Source organism: Carassius carassius, chromosome 1 (assembly GCF_963082965.1).
Source record: "Carassius carassius chromosome 1, fCarCar2.1, whole genome shotgun sequence".
In the NCBI taxonomy this organism is placed as follows: Eukaryota; Metazoa; Chordata; class Actinopteri; order Cypriniformes; family Cyprinidae; genus Carassius; species Carassius carassius.
In genome coordinates this window covers 33,058,287-33,083,474 of record NC_081755.1, presented here as the reverse complement: position 1 = coordinate 33,083,474, position 25,188 = coordinate 33,058,287, and the positions used below count along the sequence as shown (strand labels likewise).

At 38.9% G+C, this 25,188-nt stretch overlaps 1 protein-coding gene across 1 annotated transcript; it reads left to right on the top strand.

The window, feature by feature from the left end:
• The first annotated feature begins 5,608 nt into the window (after positions 1–5,608).
• On the top strand, positions 5,609–25,174 carry LOC132139514 (uncharacterized). The gene is made up of 4 exons (XM_059547960.1): positions 5,609–6,217; positions 24,315–24,635; positions 24,713–24,833; positions 25,144–25,174. Exons 1-4 carry the CDS (start codon positions 5,875–5,877, stop codon positions 25,172–25,174), a joined length of 816 nt encoding a protein of 271 aa, XP_059403943.1. The 5' UTR covers positions 5,609–5,874.
• Positions 25,175–25,188: the final 14 nt, after the last annotated feature.

Below are 25,188 nucleotides of genomic sequence, written 5' to 3'. Positions count from 1 at the left end.
TGTCTGTGAGGCTTGTCTATACACTGTTTTTCAGTTCATTTTTTAGACGCGTTACAAATCACAGAGATCATGAAAGTGCGCGCTGTTCGTTTTCTTTTATTTTACAAAAGCACAAAGTTTTCTTATTGTGAGCTTACACAAATAAAAGTAGTTGCTACTGATGCATTATTCTTGTATGACCAGAAATGATGGAGTATTTTAAGTTGTTTCCACTGTTGATAGGAAAATGCGAGTGATGGCACCCGCGCCTCCATAGGTGCGTTCCATTTGACCGTAAGTGGACTGCGAAGTGGACTTCACAGGGTATTCCGCCATCTTAAGTGAGATTCCAATCCGAAGGGAGCAAACATGTTCAGTTCGAAGGGCACTGTGCACGGCATAGGGAATAAGGAAACATCAATACATCACTTCACAGGAAGTGGAGAGTGATGATCATCCAACTGTCATTTCGCGCACCACGTCATCACCAGTAAGAACGAACATAACTAACGTGTGTGTAAGTATTCATACATTTCGCCATTGTTAAATGACAGTATTTTTAACGGTTATTGTTGTGAATATTACATATACTATTTTTGATGATTATAATTTACCTCAGTGAATGCAGCCAGCTTAGCTAGTTTGTGAAGTAAAGTGATTTTATTTTAGGTAGTTGTAAAATAGTGCAATATAATTATAAATATATAATATAATAATAAAAATTAAAATATGAATGTAGTCCTATATATTTATGTTATATCATAATCTGCGCGACCCCGTAGTTGACTTTCTTTGATGACGTTTGCAGGGCGTTTTAAATGAGCGGTTATTGTCAGTGAAGTCCACTTCAACTGATATGCCGTGCTCAGGGAGTAGGGGAGCAGTGAACACTGCGTATGGACCCTGTCGAATGAAACGCACCTCATGTCATGCAGTGCGCGCTCCACACTCCGCACAGACACTTGGATATGCGCTTAATAATAATGAACATTTATCTAGGTTAACATTAGAGCGAGCGGCCATGCCAGACTGATAAGTCCTATTCATGTTTAACAAATCAAATTCTGTTGCATTTTATTGCGCCAGTTTGAAAGGGACGGCTGAAACACTTAGCCTACACAGATAAACGCCCAACGCTGGTGTTTTTCTTTAAATAAATTCATTTAGGCTTTAAAATAAATATTGTTTGTGGGCTAATTAATGCCACAATAATTTGTTTATTTTATTGGCTACTTATATTTTTCATTTTTGTTTTGCATTGAATACCATTGAAAGGATTTGCTGTGCACCGCAATGCCATCCTCCCATAGAGAGACACGTTAAGAGACACCTTTATTTTCTTTATAATAAAGGGTTTCTATGGGAAGAAAACGATTAACGTGTAATTAAATGCACTGCGTTCATATTCTGGGCTCATCTTCTTTTCTGTAGGATAGTATGGTTTATTAATAAGGTGTGTACAGCTTTTGATCCTTATCACTGAAGTAGTATAGCCTATTAAGCCACATTTAGCTTTTTCTTTATTATAAGGGTTTTCTATGGGAGGAAAACGCTTAGCCTAATGTGCAATTAAAAGTAATTTTCTGGGCTCATCTGCTAATCTGTAGGCTATACATGCTTTATTAATATAAGGTGTGTACAGAATGTGATCTTTTAACATGAATGTCCATTGGGGGGCTGCTATTGCTTCAGCTTTTTGAACGTAGAAGTGTGATAAAGACATGATTGGCTATAATTTTTATGGATAAAGACATATTTTGTACATGACTACACCTACACTATCTTTTACTGTCTATGGACTACACATGTCCTTATAAGGCCAAGAAAATATGTCGTTTTAACATAGCATCTAGTTATTACGAAATATAAGCCTATGTTGTTTTAACGACACAACATCTCGTTATTACATAATATCTCGTTATTACGAGAAAATATGTCATTTCAATGACATAAGATCTCGTTATTACGAGAAAATATGTCGTTTTAACGACATAAGATCTCGTTATTACGACATAATTGAGTGGGAAAAATTTATATGTAGGCCTATGTGGCAGCAATGCGTCACCGTAGAAATGCAATAAAATTAGTAATTATATTTTAGTAATATTGTGAATGAAACGCAATACAATTAGAAGACTAATTATATTTTAGTAATAGGCCTATTATGAATATAAATTGCCCATAGGCTACATAAACTTAGGCTACGCTCTTTCTTTTAAATAAAAAAACAGTGGCGTCATCTATGAGACTGAGGCTATACTCGAAATGAAACTGAAATCGCGACACTGAGCCACGAACCTGTGTCGCGGTGTGAGAAGGCAGAATGAGAAGGCCCCAATCTACCACATCTTTAAATTACTATTGGGCAATTCCAGCGTTATGGACGTGACATTTGCAGTCAAAACTTGAAATATAAATGATCAGGAAATGCGTTTAATACTAATATATTGAAACGTCTATATCCATATACTCCCTTAATAAAGCAGTCCAGACGTTAGAAAAATATCACGTTTTATATTTAATATGAGGAAAATAGCCTACACTTGCGTTACGGTCCGGACGTGACACAAAAAAACTTAAAACTTTTAGGTGGTAAAATAGGCTATGTTTTAGTAATTCTATGAATTACACTGTGCAAACTAAAATATACTCACCGGATGAAGAAGGGTTGACTCTCCACAAAACATAATATAGTCTATTCAATTTAATTTATTTTCATTTTCGCATTGATGAGGAAGAAACAATGTTACGGACGTGAGCGCTCTGAAAGCGGCACTAAAATAGGCTACTGCTTTAAAACTTTCACAGAGACCTCAAATAGGCATTTAAACACCAAATATTAAGGATTGGCATATCAAGCAAAATAATATTCGATGATTGATCGAAAATCGTATCTCTCCCCCTCACATGCTCACCGGAAAGATGCTCCGACATAAAATTTTTCTGTAGCTAATAGGCCTTTGTTTTGTAGCCTAGTCATTAAAAACGATTTAGTTTCATATTGTGTACTTTTTCGTTCATTCATTAGACCTATTCTATTTCGGAATGAAAGATGAAATTTAAATAAGGGTGCAGCCTTTTAGCCTACTTTGTTATGATTTTAGTATCATAATGATCAATAAATGCACGCACAATTATCCGTGAACTTGATTTGAACAAATTTGAAAATTCAACTTGTGTGTGCAAAATTCAGAATGAAATTAATGTGCAGCAATTTGTACAAATAGGCCTACTATACTGTTGTAGTCATTAAATAGCCTAAGCGCATTTAGTTTTATATTTCTTAAAATATTATAATGTTGTTATTATTATAATTTTTTCATTTATCTTGATTTATGAAAAGTGAACAGCACGAGTAAGAATGCGTAATATATCGAGACATGGAGCGGGTCAGACATGGTTTTGACCACTTCATTAAGTTTTGTTTTGTAGAAAGCCTTTCTTTAAAGTGAGTTTCGTTTTGTATAAATTGTATCTTAATTTTAATATAATTTTCATCAACCAATTGCCTGGATTTACTGAATAAGAACCAAATATAACAGACAGGGAGGCGCCCGTGCGGTCTCACTGCACGTGAACTGGAGCGCATCTCATCCTTAACCAAAACACAGTGTATGCATCACACAGACATGAGAAATACATCAAATACACAAAGCTTGAAATGTCTTTAAACTAAATAATTCAAAACGAAAAGAAAAAGGCTACTCTATGATCATAGCATTACGTATGTAATCCATTATGTGCATTTCTCTCTATAGGTGTGTTCACAACGGAGATGGTGTTAGTCAACTTCATCTTTGCCTGAGTCGACACTGTCAGAAAACACTAATTATTAATAAAAATCAAGGCACACGTCACCGGATTTAAATGCACGCACACATATTATGTCGAAATAACGAGATATTATGTTGAAATAACGTGATTAATAAATCTTTTAGAATATTTGATTAAATGCTGAATGTTGCAATTTAATAAAATAAAATTAAAACTTTAATTGTGATCATTAAAATAATTGAATACTAAATATTTAGTGGCCAAGTTTTGCTCATTTATATATATATATATATATATTATTATATATTCTCATTCGTTCCAAACTGCTGTAGCCAAGGCGACATCTTGTGTATTATATGACTTCGCACAAGGGTTTAATTTACTACCGGTTAAAGATAGGATCAGTCAAATGAAATACAATAAACGTACAAATAAATATTACAAATTAAAAAACTATCGGAAATGTCATCCAATTTTCTAATACTATTATTTGATGACAACAAATCAAAATATTTTTAAGGATGGCCTGAGCATGAGCCTATATCGGGAAGATATAAAGGGGATAGCAAAATATATTGGCAAGGGAAGGCAAAAGAAACCTATATAGCGAGGAATGCACTAAGAAGGGCCTTCTCTCCATTCTGCCTTTTGTCTGATAACCGTGTTTACATTTAGGCTATTTCAATAGATTTTTTCAGTCAGTTAAGCCAAATAATTGGGTAACAAATAGCATGCATATAGACTATTAATTTTTTATTTATTTATTTATTTTATAGACTATTAATTGTAGAGGCTAACAAATACAGTGTGGGTAAACTCTTAATTTGAAAAATAAGGAATGCATTTCCTGCCAATTAGATTTAGCACCACCCACAGGGGAAAATCGGAATATCAAGTGGTATTTCTGATTTCCGTGCAAGAACGGGTAAACCAAAAAATCAAGTCATAATTTAGTTTTTTCGTTTTTCTAAGAAAACGAAAAAACGGAAAAAGGAGCTGTTTTCTTGTTTTTTCATTTTTATATGTGAAAGCAAAAACAAATGAACGAACGATACCTGGACCCACTTCTATCAGCGTGATTCCGCCTATCCCGCCTTCACTAACTTTGAGTTAATCGACAACGAATTGTGACTCCCGGGAAAAACGGGACGTCTGGTTACCTTATCCCTACCCCTTCGGGTGCTGAGGCCATTGTTTTAGATTGATAGTTTGCGTTTTATTTGTCTATCCATCCACTGCGGCTGTTATACTGACTAGATATACAGACGGCCCTTATCTGATCGCAATCCAATGACAGGGACGCACATTTTGGAGGACAATAGCCTATAGGATGCATTTTGAATGTCCGGTAGTCCTCAAATAACATTATAGTCCAGTCTTGTCTAGTTAACGAAGACGCGGCATACATTTCGTCATCAGATTTTATTTTTAGCTCGTCAAAGTCTCTTCTTAGTCACATAAAAAATGTTCGTTAACGAATATTTTTCATTGTCGTCTTCATTAACGAAATTAACACTGGTAAGGGAATGACATTTCCCGACCAAGTGCCAAGTGCTGCCAATCACAACACAATCTGACCCAGTCAACCAATCACTGCACATTTCATATTTCAGAAGGTGGGCCTTCATTTGATACAAGCGATACAATACACTGTACGAGCCGTTCATGCCAGACTGGGGAGAGAGGTGTTGTAATAATGTGACATAATAATATATGTGAAAAATTTAGTGTTTTTCGAATAACCTATTATGAGAGCCTGTTCCAGTACACCCCCAAAACAAATTCAAGACTTTGTAAAAGAGCATAATAGGTAATCTTTAATGATGTACATCTTAATTAAAATGCTTTTGTCATTTAAAATAAAATATTTTTGTGTGAGAGATTAATATTTTATTTTAACATAACTTCTTGAAATAATATCTCGTGGACTTAGAATGTTTCAGTGTAGATTTTGGTGAGCTTAAAAGGGACGTTTACTTCCAGTACAAATACAAATACAGCATGTATGCAGAAAAGGGGCTATGGATTAAATCTTGATCCTGAAAAGATGCAGTTCTTGAAGCCATTTTTATATGTTTACAACTGTTTGAATTTATTGTTTGAGTCTCTGTAAGCATATAAATGTATTTTTCTTGTTTTCTAGTGAACTTGCAGCAGCCCAGTATTTTCCTCAGTGATCCTGATGGATGGTTTCACGTGGGGCCTCAGGGGCCAGTGATCACCAGGGGTCACAGTTTCACTATCATCTGTAACACTGACTCTCAGTTTCCTGGAGGATCTTTTCACCTGTTCAGAGGATCAAACATCACCAGGACTGAGTCAGCTGTCAATCACTCTGCCTCCTTCTTCTTTCCTGAGGCAGATTATTCACACGAGGGAAACTACAGTTGTGTTTATGAAGTCAGTGTCTCATCACGCTCCTTCCGTTCATCTGCCTCTGAACTGCTGCTCATCACTATCACAGGTAATGATGTATAAGAGTCTAAAAACAAACTGGATTGTTGATAATGAAAGTTTAACTCAAACACATGTCTCTCTCAGCCTCCCTGCTTCCTGTCATTGGTGCTGCAGTGTCAGCTGTGCTGCTCTTATTGTCTGTCCTTATAATCATCCTCCTGCTGAAGAGGAGACAAAAGAAAAAGAACAAGGAAACTCATTTAAAGTGCTCTTTTAAGAAAGGTAATGGTTTTCATTTTATAAAAGAATTCAGGGGATGTCTGTTTCATCCAAAGTCACTGTCTTTATATATAGATCTTTTAATTTTTGCTTAAGTTATGGAGCAACCTACCACTTCAAATCAGATCTGCTCCTACATTAGGGATTTTTAAAAGTCGCTTAAAAATCCACTTCCTCTCTACAGCCTTTGCGAGTGTAGAAGGTTGAGTTTTATGATTTTATGGTTTTGTGTTGTCGTTGTTTTATGATGTGATTTTTCTTTTACTAAAATGTTTTGTCAATGTCTGTATAGCACTTTGGTGCAACTCCTTGTTGTTTGTATAGTGATTTAGAAATAAATTAACTGAACTGATGTTCGTGTAAACACAGAGGACGTCAAAATTAGATGAAAAGCTGTGAACCAGCCATCGCTCTAAAGAGCTCGCAAGAAAACAAACTCTTGAAGAGAAAACACCCCGCCACCAGCAACTTAATACCCTAAAAGAGGAAACATAACAAGGACTGTATGTGAATTCTGTCACATATTTAAATGTAATCCACCACATTACAGGTGCATCTCAATAAATTAGAATGTTGTGGAAAAGTTTCAGTAATTCAACTCAAATTGTGAAACCCATGTATTAAATAAATTCAGTGCACACAGACTGAAGTAGTTTAAGTCTTTGGTTCTTTTAATTGTGATGATTTTGACTCACATTTAACAAAACCCCACCAATTCACTATCTCAACAAATAGAATACTTCATTAAAAAAAAAAAAAAAAAAATATTGTTAATTGTTGGCCTTCTGGAAAGTATTTTCATTTACTGTATGTACTCAATACTTGGTAGGGGCTCCTTTTGCTTTAATTACTGATCACACACACCACTGTTGTCCTCCATGGACATCCAGGCCTTTTTATGTTGCTGAGCTCACAAGAGTGCTCTTTTCTTCTCGGAATGTACCAAACTGTTGATCTGGAATTTCTGAGTGTTCCTGCTTTCTCTCTGATGGATTTGTTTTGTTTTTGAAGCCTAACAATTCTGTTTCACCTGCATGGAGAGATCCTTTGACTGCATGATATGAGTTCACAGCAACAGCTTCCAAACGCAAATTTTACCTGCTTAAATGATGTAGAAATACTGAAGGAAAAGCCAACATCTGTCCATGAAATTGCTTTTGAGTCAACTGTACAGTCACTTATGTTGCCTTGAAAAAAAGTGGGTGTTGAGATGGGAATTCTCTCAAATTAAAGCTCAGAGTGTGCACTTTAAGACCATATTCATTATAGAACTGTAACTTGAACATGTTTTGGTCAACAGCTAAAAAAAGTGTGTGTGTCCAGATACAGTATATATGGACCTAACTGTATATATATTTTCCCCTTTAATTGTCCTTCATCTCTTTGCAATATCACTAGGTCAAGCTACATCACATAGAAGCAAAAATGAAGAGGATGATGAGGCTGTTTATGAAAATGTTGAACTTAATGAAAGCATGGATCATGATGAATTTGAACAGGACTATATTAATGTGGACTCTGATCGTTATGAACAGGATTATGTCAATGTGCACTCAGATGATTCTTAAGAGGACTGTGTCAATGTAAATCAGTGGTCTTCACAATTTTTTTTATGGAAGCCACACTTATAGGGCAAAGTCAATCGGAAAGCCACTGTTACAACAAAGTATAAAAAGTTACATCCAGCCATAAATAGCATGTCCTTTTATCAATCTGTCATCTGTGTATGCAGGTACTTCAAAGGGGGCTTGAGGACCTGCCCTTTTTATTTCTCGAGAGAAAGTGCACTTTTTTCTTGTGTGTGTGTGTGTGTGTGTGTGTGTGTGTGTGTGTGCGTGTGTGTCTGTTTGCACACAGCTTTCCCTGTCAAACTAATAAAAAATAAAAATATCAGGTCGGGTTAGGAAATGATGAGGCTTTCTCCTCTTCACGTCTCAGCAGCACAGCAGTGTATAGCGCACATTAATTTGCACATGCACATCACTGAAAGGCAGAAAGCCACAGAAGTGAAGCCCTCCCTCCCTTTCAACTGTGTTTGTCTTGGTGTGGAGTTGAGTGGTGATGAACAACAGACTAAGCTGTGCCTCGAATTTACAGCTAATTATCCAAAAGACAAAAGGCAAATATAATTTATCTTGCTGACATCCATGACCCATGAGAGCTAGAAATTTATCTGAGCCTGAATTTTTCCCAAAACATCATATACTAATGTTTCATAAAAATAGGTCACTTTTAATGTAATGGCAAAGTGATTATATATATATATATATATATATATATATATATATATATATATAAATATATATATTATTATTATTATTACAGTATATATATATATATTAATGTAAAGGACATTATAAAACAAAACTGCTTTGGAAAACTGCAAACTGAACAAAGTAACCTAAAGTTAATTGTAATTTAAATCATAATTACATACGTTTTATTAGCTATCCATTAAACATCCACTGGTATTGTAAGAGTTTGCTAAAAAATTCTAAGAGCCGTGGTTATAGCTGTTGACTTTTGAATCTGTAGAACAAACCTAGGACTTAAAAAAGGGCATGACAAATCATGACATAAGGCTGACATCACATGCAAAGTACCAATGCATCATCCTTTGTGAGCAATTATAACGTCTGATGTTTGCATAGGTGCATACCAGTATATCATACGACATCCTTCATGAATAAACATGACGTCTGATGTTTGTATATGTATATACCAGAGCCGTTGGTATATACCAACCAGAGACATACGTACCATCGCGTCCCATATGCAAATATAGTCTCAAAAACAGCATTTCATTGGCTGCTTTGCTTGTTGACGCGTAAACGCGAACAAAAAGTGCGTGTTGACGCGGTCAAAAATCACGCGTTTCGTTTAAAGAAAATTGGCATCGTCGGCGTTCCATACTTTAGCACGTGTAAAGACGCACAGTTTTTCCATGTTAATACGACCAACTTGAAAGCGTTTCTAAACACGTACATTCTGGACATGTTCGAACTGTAGATAAGATAAAGGTAAGTTCCACATATTAATAATTTAGTTTCTTGTGGCCTTGTTCTAAAGTACTGATATCTTAAGTGCTTGAGTAAATTAATAAATGTTACATTGTAAATAAATGCTGTTATCCATATTATAAATTATAATTTATCTAAATGGGTTATTACATGTTTGTTTTAAGTTATTGGCCTATCATTTTCAAAAGTATTACACAGAATATATTTTTATATATATACACACAATTTATTCACTTTCACATAATAATGTTTTTGTAATTTGGTGTATAGTTGATTATAAAGTTTGTTTATGCTGTTCTGTCTCTGTGTTGTTTCCAGGAACATAATCTTGGCTGCTGCAGGCTGATGAGTGCTATAATAAAATGACTACATTATATTTAAAATGTGTTTTGATAATCATTATATTTCTATTATTAATATTTAAGAAGATATAGTGGCAAGTATGTGTATATATATATATATATATATATATATATATATATATATATATATATATATATGTGTGTGTGTGTATGTATGTATGTATGTATGTATGTATGTATACAGACCCTTTCCAAAAAATTAGAATATCATGGAAAAGTTAATTAATATCAGGAATTCAACTTAAAATGTGAAACTAATATATTTTAGGCTCATTGCTTGGAAAGTGAGATATTTCGAGACAATGTGTTATAATTTTGATGATTATGGCTTACAGCTTGTGAAACCCACAAAATCAAAATTTCATAAAATTGGAATATTACATGAAATCACACAGTATTGCACAGTAATCCCATGGTCATTGAACCAGGTTTTGGTTATTTTGACAGTGTGTGCAGGTGAAAATCCTGCCGGTAAATCATCTTCATCAAGCATCTTCATAATGCTTTTCTGCTGAAGGAAGCATGAAGTGCTATAAATACCCTGGAAGTCCAGAGTCAATGCAGCTGTCTACCAGGACATTTAGAGCACTTCATGCTTCCTTCAGCAGAAAAGCTTTATGAAGATGAAGATGATTTTCCAGCAGAATTTATATATATGCACATGGATACATCCACATTCACACACACAAACAAACACAAGTCAAGTCACCTTTATTTATATAGCGCTTTAAACAAAATACTTTGTGTCAAAGCAACTGAACAACCTTCATTAGGAAAACAGTGTGTCAATAATGCAAAATGACAGTTAAAGGCAGTTCATTATTGAATTCAGTGATGTCATCTCTGTTCAGTTTAAATAGTGTCTGTGCAATTATTTGCAATCAAGTCAACGATATTGCTGTAGATGAAGTGACCCCAACTAAGCAAGCCAGAGGCCACAGTGGCAAGGAACCGAAACTCCATTGGTGACAGAATGGAGAAAAAAAAACCTTGGGAGAAACCAGGCTCAGTTGGGGGGCCAGTTCTCCTCTGACCAGACGAAACCAGCAGTTCAATTCCAGGCTGCAGCAAAATCAGCAGAAGAATCATCTGTTTCCTGTGTTCTTGTCCTGGTGCTCCTCTGAGACAAGGTCTTTACAGGGGATCTGTATCTGGGACTCCAGTTGTCCTGGTCACACACACACACAAAAACAGAAATAGAGTTGACTTTCTGACTTAGTTTATATGCATGTTTAGTGTGTATAATGCATAATAATGATAATATACATAGTAATATGCATGCAAGCTACAATATTGATAATTTCACAGCAGCTTTACAATAGTAACAAATTCAAAACAAATTCTGCTGTAAAGCAGTTCTAACAAGCCAATAGTGTCAATATTCAGCTCAAGTCACTTCAGTCTTGATTCAATTCAGTTTAATAATTGTAAAATTCATATGCTATACCACATATGCTTTGTAGGATCATGGGACAGCTGGGACCTATCTTAGCATCTCAGGCCATAGGCGGGAGAAACACCCTGGATATTAATTTTGAACCTGTAATTGCCTTAAGCAGCATGTCTTTGGATTGTGGGGAAAACTGGAAGATCCGGAGGAAACCCACACTGACAAAGGGGATAGCGCCACCAACTGAGCCATCATGCTTATGTGCAACTTAAATAACAAGTACATACAAATCTAGATTTTTAGGTGATACTATACAAAGAATTAACCATGAATTTTGCATTCAAATTTAAGATGCATTACATATCTGTACAATTTAAATGCACAAGGAGACTGCATGAACAACTAAGAAAAATAACCTCACCTTAAACGACGTTTTACAGTTCGCCTGGACACACACAAGATTTCAGCCATTTATCTTGTACAGTAGAAAAGTTATATTCTATCAGAAAACGCAACTGTTCTTCAGTTATGGAGAATCATGGATGGCAAGATGAGCCCCTTACCAAGGGAGCACTATAGCCCTGGGGAACTAAGGATAACAAAAAAAAACACTTAATAAAGAACAATTCACAATTAGCATTCAAAACATCTCAAACACAATAATATGATACATATCAATATTAACACATTTTGGAGCATACCGTGCTGCTGAGTCAATGTTTCCAAATGATCCAGAAACTCAGATACCTGGTCCAGCATTTCATTTGCCGTTTCAGGATCCAGCATTCTCCCTCTTGACCATACACTTCTGGCCATTGTCTGCATTCTGTAAAAGACAAAATATATAATAATATAATAATAAAAAAATCTAGGTTACTCTACTTCAGTGGTGGCTGACTAACAGTTTCATTAACATAAACTACTGTATGAGCCTAGTTCTTACAATTAATTCTGAATAATTACAAAGAATCAGATTGTCATGTTAAATTTTTATTATTATTTTATTATATATATATATATATATATAATACTTTCATTAGGATAGAATAGGATAGATGATTTCATTCTACTTATGTGTCATTTTCCGTTATCTCGAGAACCACATAAGTAAAAAAAAATGGCTAATCTTACCCCACTATCTCCTATAAGTATTAGATATTTAATTTAATATATCACAGCATAAATCTTTATTATATACTAAGAAACAAATAATTTAGAACATTTATATTTATTTTTTGTACCTATTTATAGGCCTACTCTTGATATGGTTTTAATAAAATAGGATGATATAGATTACTACCAACAACAGCAAATTTTGTGTTATTTATATTAGACCTGATTGGGTACGATAATTTAATTAGACATTCGATTTCTAAGAATGTGGATATTTTGTTAAAGTGACGTGACATAGAGCCAAGTATGGTGACCCATACTCAGAATTCGTGCTCTGCATACTCATACTCTCCAACCACTAGGCCACAACTACCCCTTTGTTATCACTTTTAGATTACCAAGAGCAAATCATTACCAACAGAAATACATGACACAATACACAATACATGGATTGCAATGCACCTATGCGACAAACTTTGGGGGCTGTGGTATCCACTCTCCAGAGAGCAGTACACAGATTGTGAGTAATGCTGCGAAACCCAGAGCAGAGAAGCGGATCAGAAGATCTTTATCTGAGTGGTGACAGACCTCTTTGAGCTGGGGTTGATGGAGGGATTGGTGAGAGGGGCACCTCAGCCGATGAGAGCAAAGGGACAGTGGCTCTAGCTACAGGGCCACCCCCACTGTGCACAGCCCTGGTTATGAGTAATATTATAAGATAGACTGTTATTTTTACCTTTGTTGCGATCAATTCCTAAACCTAGATTAAATAAATGCAAAAAACTGATTAATAATTCAAAACACTAATTTGTGTGGTAGTGGTCTGGTACAGACACATTTGTGGCTTGATTGTTAATTTGATACATGAACATAACGTGGAAAATTTCCATTGGCTTTGTGGGCAGATAGAAAATGAGGAAAACGTCACTAAATTGCTGCCATGAATGAAAAAGTGGCCATATAATATGTCTTGGTTCACTAAAACATGACATGACATCTTCCTGTCTGCCTTCCTTTCTGACACCCAAGTGTAAGATCACCCGCACTCTTGTGTTGTTCAGCACTGAAGTATAACTATTTTGAGAAGTAAAGAGCAGACCAATGCTTCATTGGTAAATGTGACTATAGTGCATCTTTCACTTCTCTAATGTGCTCACCATAATACTGGCAACTGTTGCTCTGTATCCTTGTCATTGCCTGGACAGGTCAGTGGAGGTCAGTCTCCATTTGTCTCTTGATACTGAACGCATTTTTCCATTGCCACGTAAATTTAAGAAAAGGAAACATTGCAAATTGCAACCAGATAAGCAAAAATGTACAGCAACTAATTTTGAGCACAAGACCTTGAGGACATTTCAAGCAGTCTTATTTGAAGGAACAACTTGTGTAAAGAAGGCCAAAGTCAGCTGACAGACAGCGCTTTTTTTTCTTTTTTTGCACAAATAAAAGTTTAGTGCTAACTGACTTGCACGTTAAAGTTTATTTCAGTGTGCAGAATGCTGAAAGGTTCAACTAAAGAAGGACTGTGTGATCGGTACATGAGGCATTTTTAGAGCTTTTAGTCATCACACACTGAACATCATTAAAAAAAAAAGTCATACAGATCCCTGCATGTAATGTCAGTATAGAAGCACCTCTGAAACCCAATGAATATAAAATAATACTGAGCCATTCCCACTGAAAAAGAATAGTGAAATACATACTATATCATTATATATACATTATCTATGTCATTTTCTAACTGAGGAGGAGAAAAATGAAATGTGCTCCTTATTAATACTTTGAGAATTATTTACTTAATGTGCATTACCTATGATTGGGGTGCCTGCAAATATTTATGCTTAAAAATCTTACCACAATAGACAAAACTTTTTTTTTTTCAATGTGCTGTAAAATAATTAATTTTAAGTTTAAACAAACAGCTTCACGTCTGCATGAGACATCTTTGCTTCTACAAAATGACACTTCCTCAAATTCTTCTCACAAATTCAGCATGATTTCACATTGAATGCTAAACTTAAACCCCATCTATACGTACTATGCATGTGAGCATAAATGGTTAACTCTCAAACAGTTGAACAGTATCACTGTTGCAGAAACGTACTCGGTTACTAAACGTAACCTCGGTTCTCTCTAGAAGAGCGAACGAGTACTGCGTCTTAGCTAAGACGCTACGGGAAAAGTCTCTTTTCACGAAATACTGAAGCAAAAAATTATCCTTAATTTTGTATTTTTGTAAAGCGCATTTGCAGCAGTACACAGCCATAGGCGAGACGGCTCGTTCGCTCATTGGCTTGTTCTGTGGCAACTGCACAGCCTATCGAGCGCGGGCTGATGCAACATCAGACCAATAAGGTCGCTTCACGCCCTTCTTGCCACTTCCCGCCGAAACGGGTGTGTCCCAACCTATAAAAGGAGCTCGAAAAGGCTGACTCACCTGATTTATTTCATCGCCGAAGCGAACCAGAGTGAATCGTGCGCACGGCAGAGAACGCAGTACTCGTTCGCTCTTCTAGAGAGAACCGAGGTTACGTTTAGTAACCGAGTACGTTCTCTTACGAGAGCTCTCTCGTACTGCGTCTTAGCTGACGCTACGGGAACCCAATGTAAAACGCCGTGCGCGCAGGGATCACACACCAATAAACCTGAAGCAACGCACAGGATTTACAGTGCACAGTCACCTGAGGGACTCACAGAGAGTCCTCCGTCCTATATCTAGCAGCATCCGTAGATGCGGCAATATGACATCACACAGCCGAGGCAAGGCCTGACCAATGTGGCAATGCGGGTCTTACGCAATACTGCCCATATAACAGTCGGCAGCGCATAGCGCTCTTGAACTCTGAATTCCCCTCAGGGCCCTGATTCGACTATACCGACAACAGCCTTGCTTGCAAGGCGGGGACCTCCAGGTTATAGAACCTGATAAATGTAGACGGCGAGGCCCAACCTGCCGCCATACATATATCCTGCAAGGAGATCCCAGTAGACCACGCCCACGACGAGGCAGCGCCTCTTGTGGAGTGTGCTCTGACGCCCAACGGGCACTGAAGGCCCCTGGAAGTGTAAGCTAACGCTATGGCGTCAACTATCCGAAACAGCCATTCCCCTGGAACGTCCACCGAACGAGACAAACAGCTGCTCCATCTGCCGAAAGGCAGCAGAGCGAGACACATAAGCTCTTAAAACCCTGACAGGGCAAAGAAGACTCGAGTCTCCATCCTCCCCTGACACCGGCAGGGCAGACAGGGCAATAACTTGAGCCCGAAACGGTGTGTTGAGGGATTTCGGCACATAACCGTGCCTAGGTTTGAGTATGACCCTTGAGTCATTGGGCCCAAACTCCAAGCACGACTGGCTCACCGAGAGCGCGTGCAAATCATCCACACGCTTCACAGAAGCGAGAGCCAACAAGAATACTGTCTTGAACGACAGATGCTGAAGGCTAACCGATTGAATAGGCTCAAAAGGGGGACCCTTCAAGGCCTCCAAAACCGCCGCGAGGTCCCACATAGGGACTGACGGAGGTCTGGGAGGATTCAGCCTCCTAGCTCCTCTGAGGAACCGGATGACTAAATCGTTCCTTCCTATTGACTGACCGGACGCCGTTTCAGAAAACGCTGTGATGGCCGCCACATAAACTTTGAGCGTGGATGGGGCTCTGCCCTTATCCAACAGCTCCTGTAGGAAGGGGAGGACCTCCGTCACCTCACAACTAAGGGATGAATAACCTCGAGCTGTGCACCAGCTGGAGAACACCGACTTCGAGGTATACAGACATCGTGTCGACGGAGCTCTAGCCTGAGTGATGGTATTTAGCACTCCCACTGTGAGATCAGCGGGTAACCGTTGAGCGCCCACACATGGAGGGACCACAACTCCGGTTGAGGGTGCCAAATCGAGCCCCTGGCCTGCGAGAGGAGGTCCCTCCTCAACGGTACCGGCCACGGGGCGACATCTGCTAACTGCATCAAATCTGGGAACCATGGTTGGTTCTTCCAAAGAGGTGCTACAAGCAGTATTGAACATCTCGTTTCTCTCACCCGTTCTATCACATGCGGAAGGAGGGAGACGGGAGGGAACGCATAAAGCGGGCAGCACGGCCATCTCCGTGACAGCGCGCTTTCGTTCTTGGAAAAGAACGCAGGGCAGTGAGCGTTTTCGTGGGACGCAAAGAGGTCCACCTCCGCCATGCCAAATCTCTCCCACAACAGCCGGACTGTTTGCGGGTGTAGAGACCATTCGCCCGTAGGAACATTGCCTCTGGACAGCCTGTCTGGACCCAGATTCTGCAGTCCAGGCACATGCACTGCTCTCAGCGAGCGCATGTTGCACTGAGCCCAAACCAGGAGGCGTTCGGTCAGCCTGCACAGGTTTCGGGACCCGAGACCGCCCTGGTGATTTATGTAGGACACCACGGACATGTTGTCCGCACGGACTACGACGTGGTGATCCTTGATATGGGGACAAAAGCGCGTCAGCGCGTTCACCACTGCCAGCATTTCCAGGCAGTTGATATGATGGAGCTTTTCCCGTTCTGACCATAGGCCAAAGGACGGTCTGCCTTCGAGCAGCGCTCCCCATCCCGAAGTGGAGGCGTCCGTCGACACCATTTTCACACTCGGGGAAGTCCCCAGGCTTACACCTGATCGGTACCAGCCGTTCGCTGTCCAAGGTGCTAGAGCTGCAACACAGCTCTGATCGACCTTGAAATGCAGCCGGCCAGACGCCCACGCTCTGCGCGGCACCCGAGCCTTCAGCCAGAACTGCAGGGGGCGCATGCGGAGCAGGCCCAGCCGCAGAACCGGAGATGCTGAGGCCATGAGACCCAGCATCTTTTGACAGTGTTTGAGCGACACGGTCGCGCCGCAGCAGAAAGAACTCGCTGCGCGCTGAATGCCCATCGCGTGCTGTGGTGACAGCTGCGCCGTCATGGAACGCGAGTTCAGAACTATACCCCGAAACAGGATCGTCTGACTGGGGTTCAGCGAACTCTTCGCCCAATTGACACTGAGGCCGAGCTTCTCGAGGTGATCAAGTAAAACGGCCCTGTGGTCCACGAGCTCCGCTCGTGATCGGGCCAGAACCAGCCAGTCGTCCAAATAATTCAGCACTCGTATGCCTCTGAGTCTGAGAGGAGCGAGCGCTGCATCCATGCACCTCGTAAACGTACGAGGAGCCACGGAGGACTGTAAACTGGTATGCCTGGCCCTCGAAGGCGAATCTCAAATATCGCCTGTGGTTTGACGCTATCTGTATTTGAAAATCCGCGTCCCTCAGATCTATTGACATGAACCAGTCCCCTCTGCGAATCTGCGCGAGGAGTTTCCTGGTCGTAAGCATTTTGAAACTGCGTTTCATCAATGCCTTGTTCAGCTGTCTTAGATCCAGTATGGGCCTGAGACCCCCGTCTCTCTTGGGCACCAGAAAGTATCTGCTGTACAGCCCCCCTCCTCGCTTTGAGCTTGAGACACAGGCTCTACAGCCCCTTTGCTCAACAGTTTTGATATTTCGGCCCGAAGTATGTGTGCTACTTCTGTTTTGACCGTAGTTTCGACGCGCGCTGAAAAGCGCGGAGGGCGTCGAAAAAAAAACTGTAGCGAGTAGCCTCTCTTTATAATGCCTAGCACCCAATCCGAAACCCCTGGAAGCGCTGACCATGCATCTGCATGAATGGCTAAGGGCTGGATGCGAAGCGCGCTCTGTTGACCGGGCAACGGCGGCGCTCGGGTGTGCTGCGCATTTGAGGCGGGGAGCGCGCTGATCACAGCGGGCAGATCACTCCTCCTCGACCCCGTCCCAGCGCTTAACCGACTGGGGGAAGGCTGAGCAGGTCCCGTGGGACACACAGCAGGCTTTAGATGGCAACACCGCTTTTGCCGCCGTCCAGCAGAGGGCGGACAAAGGTGCGTCGCTATCGCCTGTTCCACCGGCGGAAGTGAGTGGTAGTTCCTGTTTTTAGCATCATCAGTGTGGAGAATGCTAGTGAGACAGACGAACGAGTTCGCGCTGAATATGGAGCGTTCCAAGTCTTCGCCACCTCTTCGTGAAGCTCAGGAAGAAATGAGGTGGGCTTTGAGAAGTATGCTCATCCGAAAGGGAAATACCATCCAGCCGGGAACGAGAGGGGGGGCGCTGGTGCAAACCACTCGCGGCCGAGACTCATCGCGGCCAACACGAGCATTCGCCCCGGCTCCTTCTCGATGTCAGCTCATCTGCTGGGCTTCTGAGCAGAAGGCGCGAGATCCTCGGAGCTCGCCCAGCCCTCACTGCCCGAAGCTAGCAGAGAGCGTGTGTCCTCTTCCCCCGACGCGGCCCTGAGATCGACTTCCTCGGACGACGCAATGGCAAACAGCGGGCGCTGTCCACCGGGAAGCGATGCAGGGGGGGCTGGGCAAACACACACACACACATAAAGAACAGCTTGGATATAACAGAATTGAAAGGATATAGGCGCCGGATAGCGCAGCAGGAACGGCAGTGGAAGGCGGCGATGCCAGCAGCTTCAGAATGGCTCGTCCTGCAGATGTGCTTTCTCAGACGGCGCTTGCTTCCTCCGTGATCCAGCGATGCGTGAGCTTCGCTGAAGAGATGAAAAATCAGGTGAGTCAGCCTTTTCGAGCTCCTTTTATAGGTTTGGCCACACCCGTTTCGGCGGGAAGTGGCAAGAAGGGCGCGAAGCGCCCTTATTGGTCTGATGTTGCATCAGCCCGCGCTCGATAGGCTGTGCAGTTGCCGCAGAACAAGCCAATGAGCGAACGAGCCGTCTCGCCTATGGCTGTGTACTGCTGCAAATGCGCTTTACAAAAATACAAAATTAAGGATAATTTTTTGCTTCAGTATTTCGTGAAAAGAGACTTTTCCCGTAGCGTCTTAGCTAAGACGCAGTAGGAGAGAGCTCTCGTAAGAGAACCACTTGATATGCAGTAGTTATATTTATACAGAAGTGTCATTTGTTTTACAGGCAACATGTTACAAAAAGGCAACATTTTGTCTGGCACATTAGTTTTATCAAATTTTTTCTCAATGAAGAAACATGCATTTTACCACTCAATAATGGTGGAGCAGCAGTGTCTGGAAAGAGCTGATTAATGTCAGTTATAGCAGCAGTGGTAAACCCTGCTCCCTTCCTGAAGACTTCAGTTCCAGCTCTTCTCCAGCACACACGTCTGCTGTTTTCATGCAATCCACATAATTCATGAACATCTAGGTTTGCTGGTTTGATTAGAGTTGGATCTAAACCACAGGATGGAAGTCCTCCAGGAGCAGGGTTGGCTCCATCTGAACCAAACCAGAACCATTCCAGAGAAAAACAGTGAGGGTCACATCATTACTTATGTAAAAACTATTTATGGTGTGTGTTTCTGTTCTTACCAAAGCGTCATCAGCTCCTCTCACTAATCAGGAAGTAACATCTTAATTTGTGCACATTTTGAAGGAACACAAGCCAAGCATAACGATGCCAAGACCTTCTCTTCTCACTTTGATATTGGGTAAACTCAATTTTTAATTATTGCAATTTCTATTTTGCATAACAGATGGAGGTTATAGATGAAAATATAATTGATTATAGTCTTCTTATATTACTGCACATACACAATATTTCATCCTTAAAACAGTTTAGTTAAAGACTGTGAACTGAATGTAGTTGTGCAGTCTTTTTTATCATTGTTGACTGTGAACTGAAATATATATATATATGGGTTGATTTTGAATTTTTAAAAGACATTCACTAACAGGTTTATTGGTCTGAACAACTTTAAGCTATATAATCTTAATCTATGAAAAAAACATATTATCATAAACTAGGTTAGTGGATAATACAGCAGCAAAAGTTATTCTAGAAAAATTATGGGTTCACAATAATTTAATTAAAAAAGATTAACTAAACTAAACAAACAGCTTGGAGTGAGATTTTTGTTGTTGTTGTTGTTGAATGCAGTTGAATGTGTTATTTAGCAGCATTTTAAACTTTTCTTGGGTTAAATTCAGTGTTTTCTTGTTTTCATTAATATTCACTTGTGTGTAGGTTTACACAAGTATCATTAAACATAAAAACATTTTTAAAACAACAATTATTTAACAAAAATGTGAACCAAAAAAAGAAATAAAAATGTAATAATCAAAGACTTAATCTACTTCAGTCTGTGTGCATTTCATTTATTTAATAGACGAGTTTTACAATTTGAGTTGAATTACTGAAATAAATGAACTTTTCCACAACATTTTAATTCATTGAGAAGCACCTGTATGTGTATATATATATATATATATATATATATATATATATATATATATATATATATATATATATATATATAGTTATATGTGCAAATTAGAGACTGTGCAGTGTATTTATCTGGTTTGCATTTCATACAAGCAAGAACACACAGTGTTAAAGGGTTAGTTCACCCGAGAATGAAAAGTTGTCCATCTTCTACTCAGAAGAAAGTATGTGACTTTCTTCTTTCAGAATAATCCAATCAGACTTCCTTTCAATGTAAGCAGGTATTTGTTGTCAACAGTTCAGAAGATGTGAAATAAACACACGCTTAAACCCAATGAAAACTTGATCTGGTTCAGTTTTTAAATTCAGATATTATTGGGTGTTGTGGACTAAACATCTGTTTCGTAAAATCAGGGCAGTACTAGGCTACATTACTCATTTACATGAGATCAGTTTGAGACAAAGTTTTTAAAAGATTTTATTTGGTGATTCATATCTAATTGTAAGAGTAAAATGTTTAAATGAGTCCTCTTTCCTGGTTAAATAAAAAAAAAAATTAAATGTCACTGTTTTTTTTGTGTGTTTTTTCATCTCAACAGCCAGTGCTCTGACTTCAGTAACTGGTGAGTAACAGACTGTTAGTCACTCATTTTTACAACAGATATTATTCTAGCTGCATCCTGACATAACCAGTCACTGTGTTGGCTAATCTGCAAGTTTAGCATGTTGTTAGATGCGAGTTGTATTATAATGTGTTTTTTGTGTGTGTGTGTGTGTGTGTGTGTGTGTGTGTGTTTTAAGGTAATTATAGTATCAGACTGGTGAATGGTAAAAATGACTGCTCTGGAAGAGTTGAGATCCTGTATAATGGCCAATGGGGGACAGTGTGTGATGATGTCTGGAACATGAATAATGCTGCTGTGGTGTGCAGACAGCTGGGATGTGGAAGAGCTGTTAGTGCACATGGCAGTGCTTATTTTGGCCAGGGTAGTGGTCAGATCTGGTTGGAGGATGTGCGATGTTCAGGAAGTGAATCATCGCTCACACAGTGTTCACATCCTTCTTTTGGAAAACATAACTGTGGTCATAGGGAAGATGCAGGTGTCGTCTGCTTAGGTAAAAGTACATCTATTTTCAAAGTATTCTTCTGCTGTTTTCACCACCAAAACACCTAAGCATTTTGAAAATGCAGTGCTTGCTTGTGGGCCATTGCTGGGATTCTGTAATATTTCAGTCCCCCAGAGTTTTTAAAGTGGTAGTTCACAAAAATTAATTGTTAGAAGCTTTTCACAATACTTTGGTATGACCATTATAAATAATAAAATAATTGTTGCATTTTACTTTTCTTTAGCATGACATAATTGCTATATCCATCTTAAACAAACTTTAAAAAAAGGTACTTCACTTAGTTTGTACTTAGGAAATGATTAACAAAATGTGCATAGTGTCTGTGATTTTTATCAATAATGTAAGCATTTATTTTTGTTCCTTTCTTGTGAGAAATATTTTTCTAAAAAACTGCAAGATATTTTATAAAAAAGACTTTAAAGTTATGTCTCTCAGTCTGAACTCAACCCCGTCTTTTTTTTTTTACTCAAAACTGTCACATAAAATTAAAATGGAAAATTATTATTTTTTATTTTAATTCATGAGGATAAACAGTGTACTTTATTGCTATCATATAAAGTCTCCTAACTACATGAGGAGCTGTGGCCATTTTGAGTGAAAAACCACAACCCTGTCACAAATATATTTTTCATAAACTTATGACAGGGTTGAGTTATATACTTCATTTATTAATTATTTTAATAAAAAAAAGTATAAAATAGTCAGGGTTTCAGTAAATATATATTTAGCAAAATCATGACAACTCATATTTTTGTTATGATTTTTTTTATATATAATATGTTCAATGTTTAAAATTGCACCCACGTTTTCAGCAGGATGACAATGTTGGCCATGCAGATAAGTTGAGCCAAAAAGAAGGGCATAATATGAGTGAGAAACAAAACAGAAAATGAAGGCAAAGTATTTCTCAGATGTGTTACAGACTTCAACCACATCACACCATGTCATATTAATATTTTTGGAAAAATACAGGGAAGACAAGTAAGAATGAAAGCCTTTCTTGCTGATTACCATGTGACATGTTAAGGACTAAAACAATAAAATAGTGGTTTTAGTTAAACTTCTAAATAACAACAACAAAAAAATAAAAAAAATAAATATATATATATATATATATATATATATATATATATATATATATATATATATATATATATATATATATATATATATATATATATATATATACCAGGAATGAGGCAGAATGGGAAATGGAGTTCTGAATGAGTCCTGAGTCGAGTGCCCTCTATATATATATATATAATTTTTTTTTTTTAATACAGACACCATAAACACAAAGTTTGTGTAGCCTCAGTCCTATAAATTGAGACAATTATGCTAAATGTTACCATTTGTTATCAGGGACACATGAGCAATAGGTAGATGTTTGTTTTGTAGACGTCCTGTGTAAAATCCTGTTTAAACCAATCCACATTTGCCCATTAGGGGGTTGTAACACAATTAAAGATGTGGGGTATTTATAAATCATGTGTAGTTGACAAAATGACTGTATATTCCAATTTGAAATGTTACCCAATCCCAGGAATGACCCTAATAAAAAATACTATTAAAGGAATTAGTATAATAGGGACTATGAATGGTCAGTGATTGGCTTCCAAATATGTTTAACACATATAAAATACATACAGAATGCCAAAAAGTAACTTTTTAAACACATTGTACTTTTATTTTTAATTCCAAGTACCAGACATAAGGTTGGTCGGTGGGTCTGATTCATGCTGTGGGAGAGTGGAGATCCAGTATAATGGCCAGTTGGGAACCGTGTGTGATGATGACTGGGACATGAATGATGCTGCTGTGGTGTGCAGACAGACACAGTGTGGATCAGCCATCAGTGCTCCTCATGGAGCTGCCTTTGGTCAAGGCAATGGATCGATCTGGCTGGATGATGTTGGATGTTCAGGAAGTGAAGGAAACCTCACACAATGTTCACACGGAGGACTAGGAACACATAACTGTAATCATGGTGAAGATGCTGGTGTTGTTTGTTCAGGTAAGCAAAATCTTTAACATTTTCACATATTATTTTAGGGAGAATAGCCAACAAAAATTGCATTATTAAGCTAAATGAATGTGGTGTTTACATTACATTATGTCTTAACAAATTGTTTAAAATAAACACATTAATTTTGCAGGTGAGCTGCAGAGACCGACTCTTTCCCTGACCTCCACACATGCAGCTGTTTCTCCTGGAGAAAATATCCAGTTTAATTGCACAACGCCTACGGAGCATCTGTATCCTCCCAGACACATGATTCTAGTGTGACTTTCAACCTTGTTAATGTACACGTCTCTCATCAGGGCAGCTACAGCTGTCGTTACTCCTACCAAAACAACATCAAATCACCTTTGAGCAACACTTTTATCATCACTGTGGGTGAGTGCAGTCCCATTAGTCTCAATGCCTGCATTATAAATAATATGCATTAGTAACATGCAAGTGAACTCATTCTGTAAATTTTATTTTAAATTTTTTGCATTTGAGCCCGTTTGTAAAATAGCTGTGGATTAAATTTCCATCCTGACAAGATGCAGTTCTTGAAGTTATTTTTATTTATTTAAAGAAGTTAGCTTTATTGTTTGAGTCTCTGTAAGCATATAAATGTATTCTTCTTGTTTTCTAGTGAACTTGCAGCAGCCCAGTATTTCCCTCAGTGATCCTGATGGATTGTTTCACGTGGGGCCTCAGGGGCCAGTGATCACCAGGGGTCACAGTTTCACTATCATCTGTAACACTGACTCTCAGTTTCCTGGAGGATCTTTTCACCTGTTCAGAGGATCAAACATCACCAGGACTGAGTCAGCTGTCAATCACTCTGCCTCCTTCTTCTTTCCTGAAGCAGATTATTCACACGAGGGAAATTACAGTTGTGTTTATGAAGTCAGTGTCTCTTCACGCTCCTTCCGTTCATCTGCCTCTGAACTGCTGCTCATCACTATCACAGGTAATGATGTATAAGAGTTTAAAAACAAGTTGAACTGTTGGTAATGAAAGTTTAATTCAAGCACATGTCTCTCTCAGCCTCCCTGCTTCCTGTCATTGGTGCTGCAGTGTCAGCTGTGCTGCTCTTATTGTCTGTCCTTATAATCATCCTCCTGCTGAAGAGGAGACAAAAGAAAAAGAACAAGGAAACTCATTCAAAGTGCGATAGACAGACAGAACTAAACAAGACTTCGAAATGTAAGTGTGGATGAGTGCAACCTTTATAGTGTCACTGATAGAAAACAGGTGTGGTAAAATAATGAGTTCCTAGGCAGGGTTTTATGGGAAATGAAGTCCAGGGTGTACTGTGTATTGTGAAAGTCTGTGTGGTGAATAAACGGATGTGCAGTGATCGGATCATGACATGACATGATATTGGAATGTCTATTTAGTGCTTTCAAAATTTCAGACCAACTGAGTATGTGACGAGGAACGTTGCTTATAAGGTACTCATAATACTTGCCTTGTAGAGAGGGACCTTCAGCTCAGCTACCTTGGTAATAAATCTGTGATAG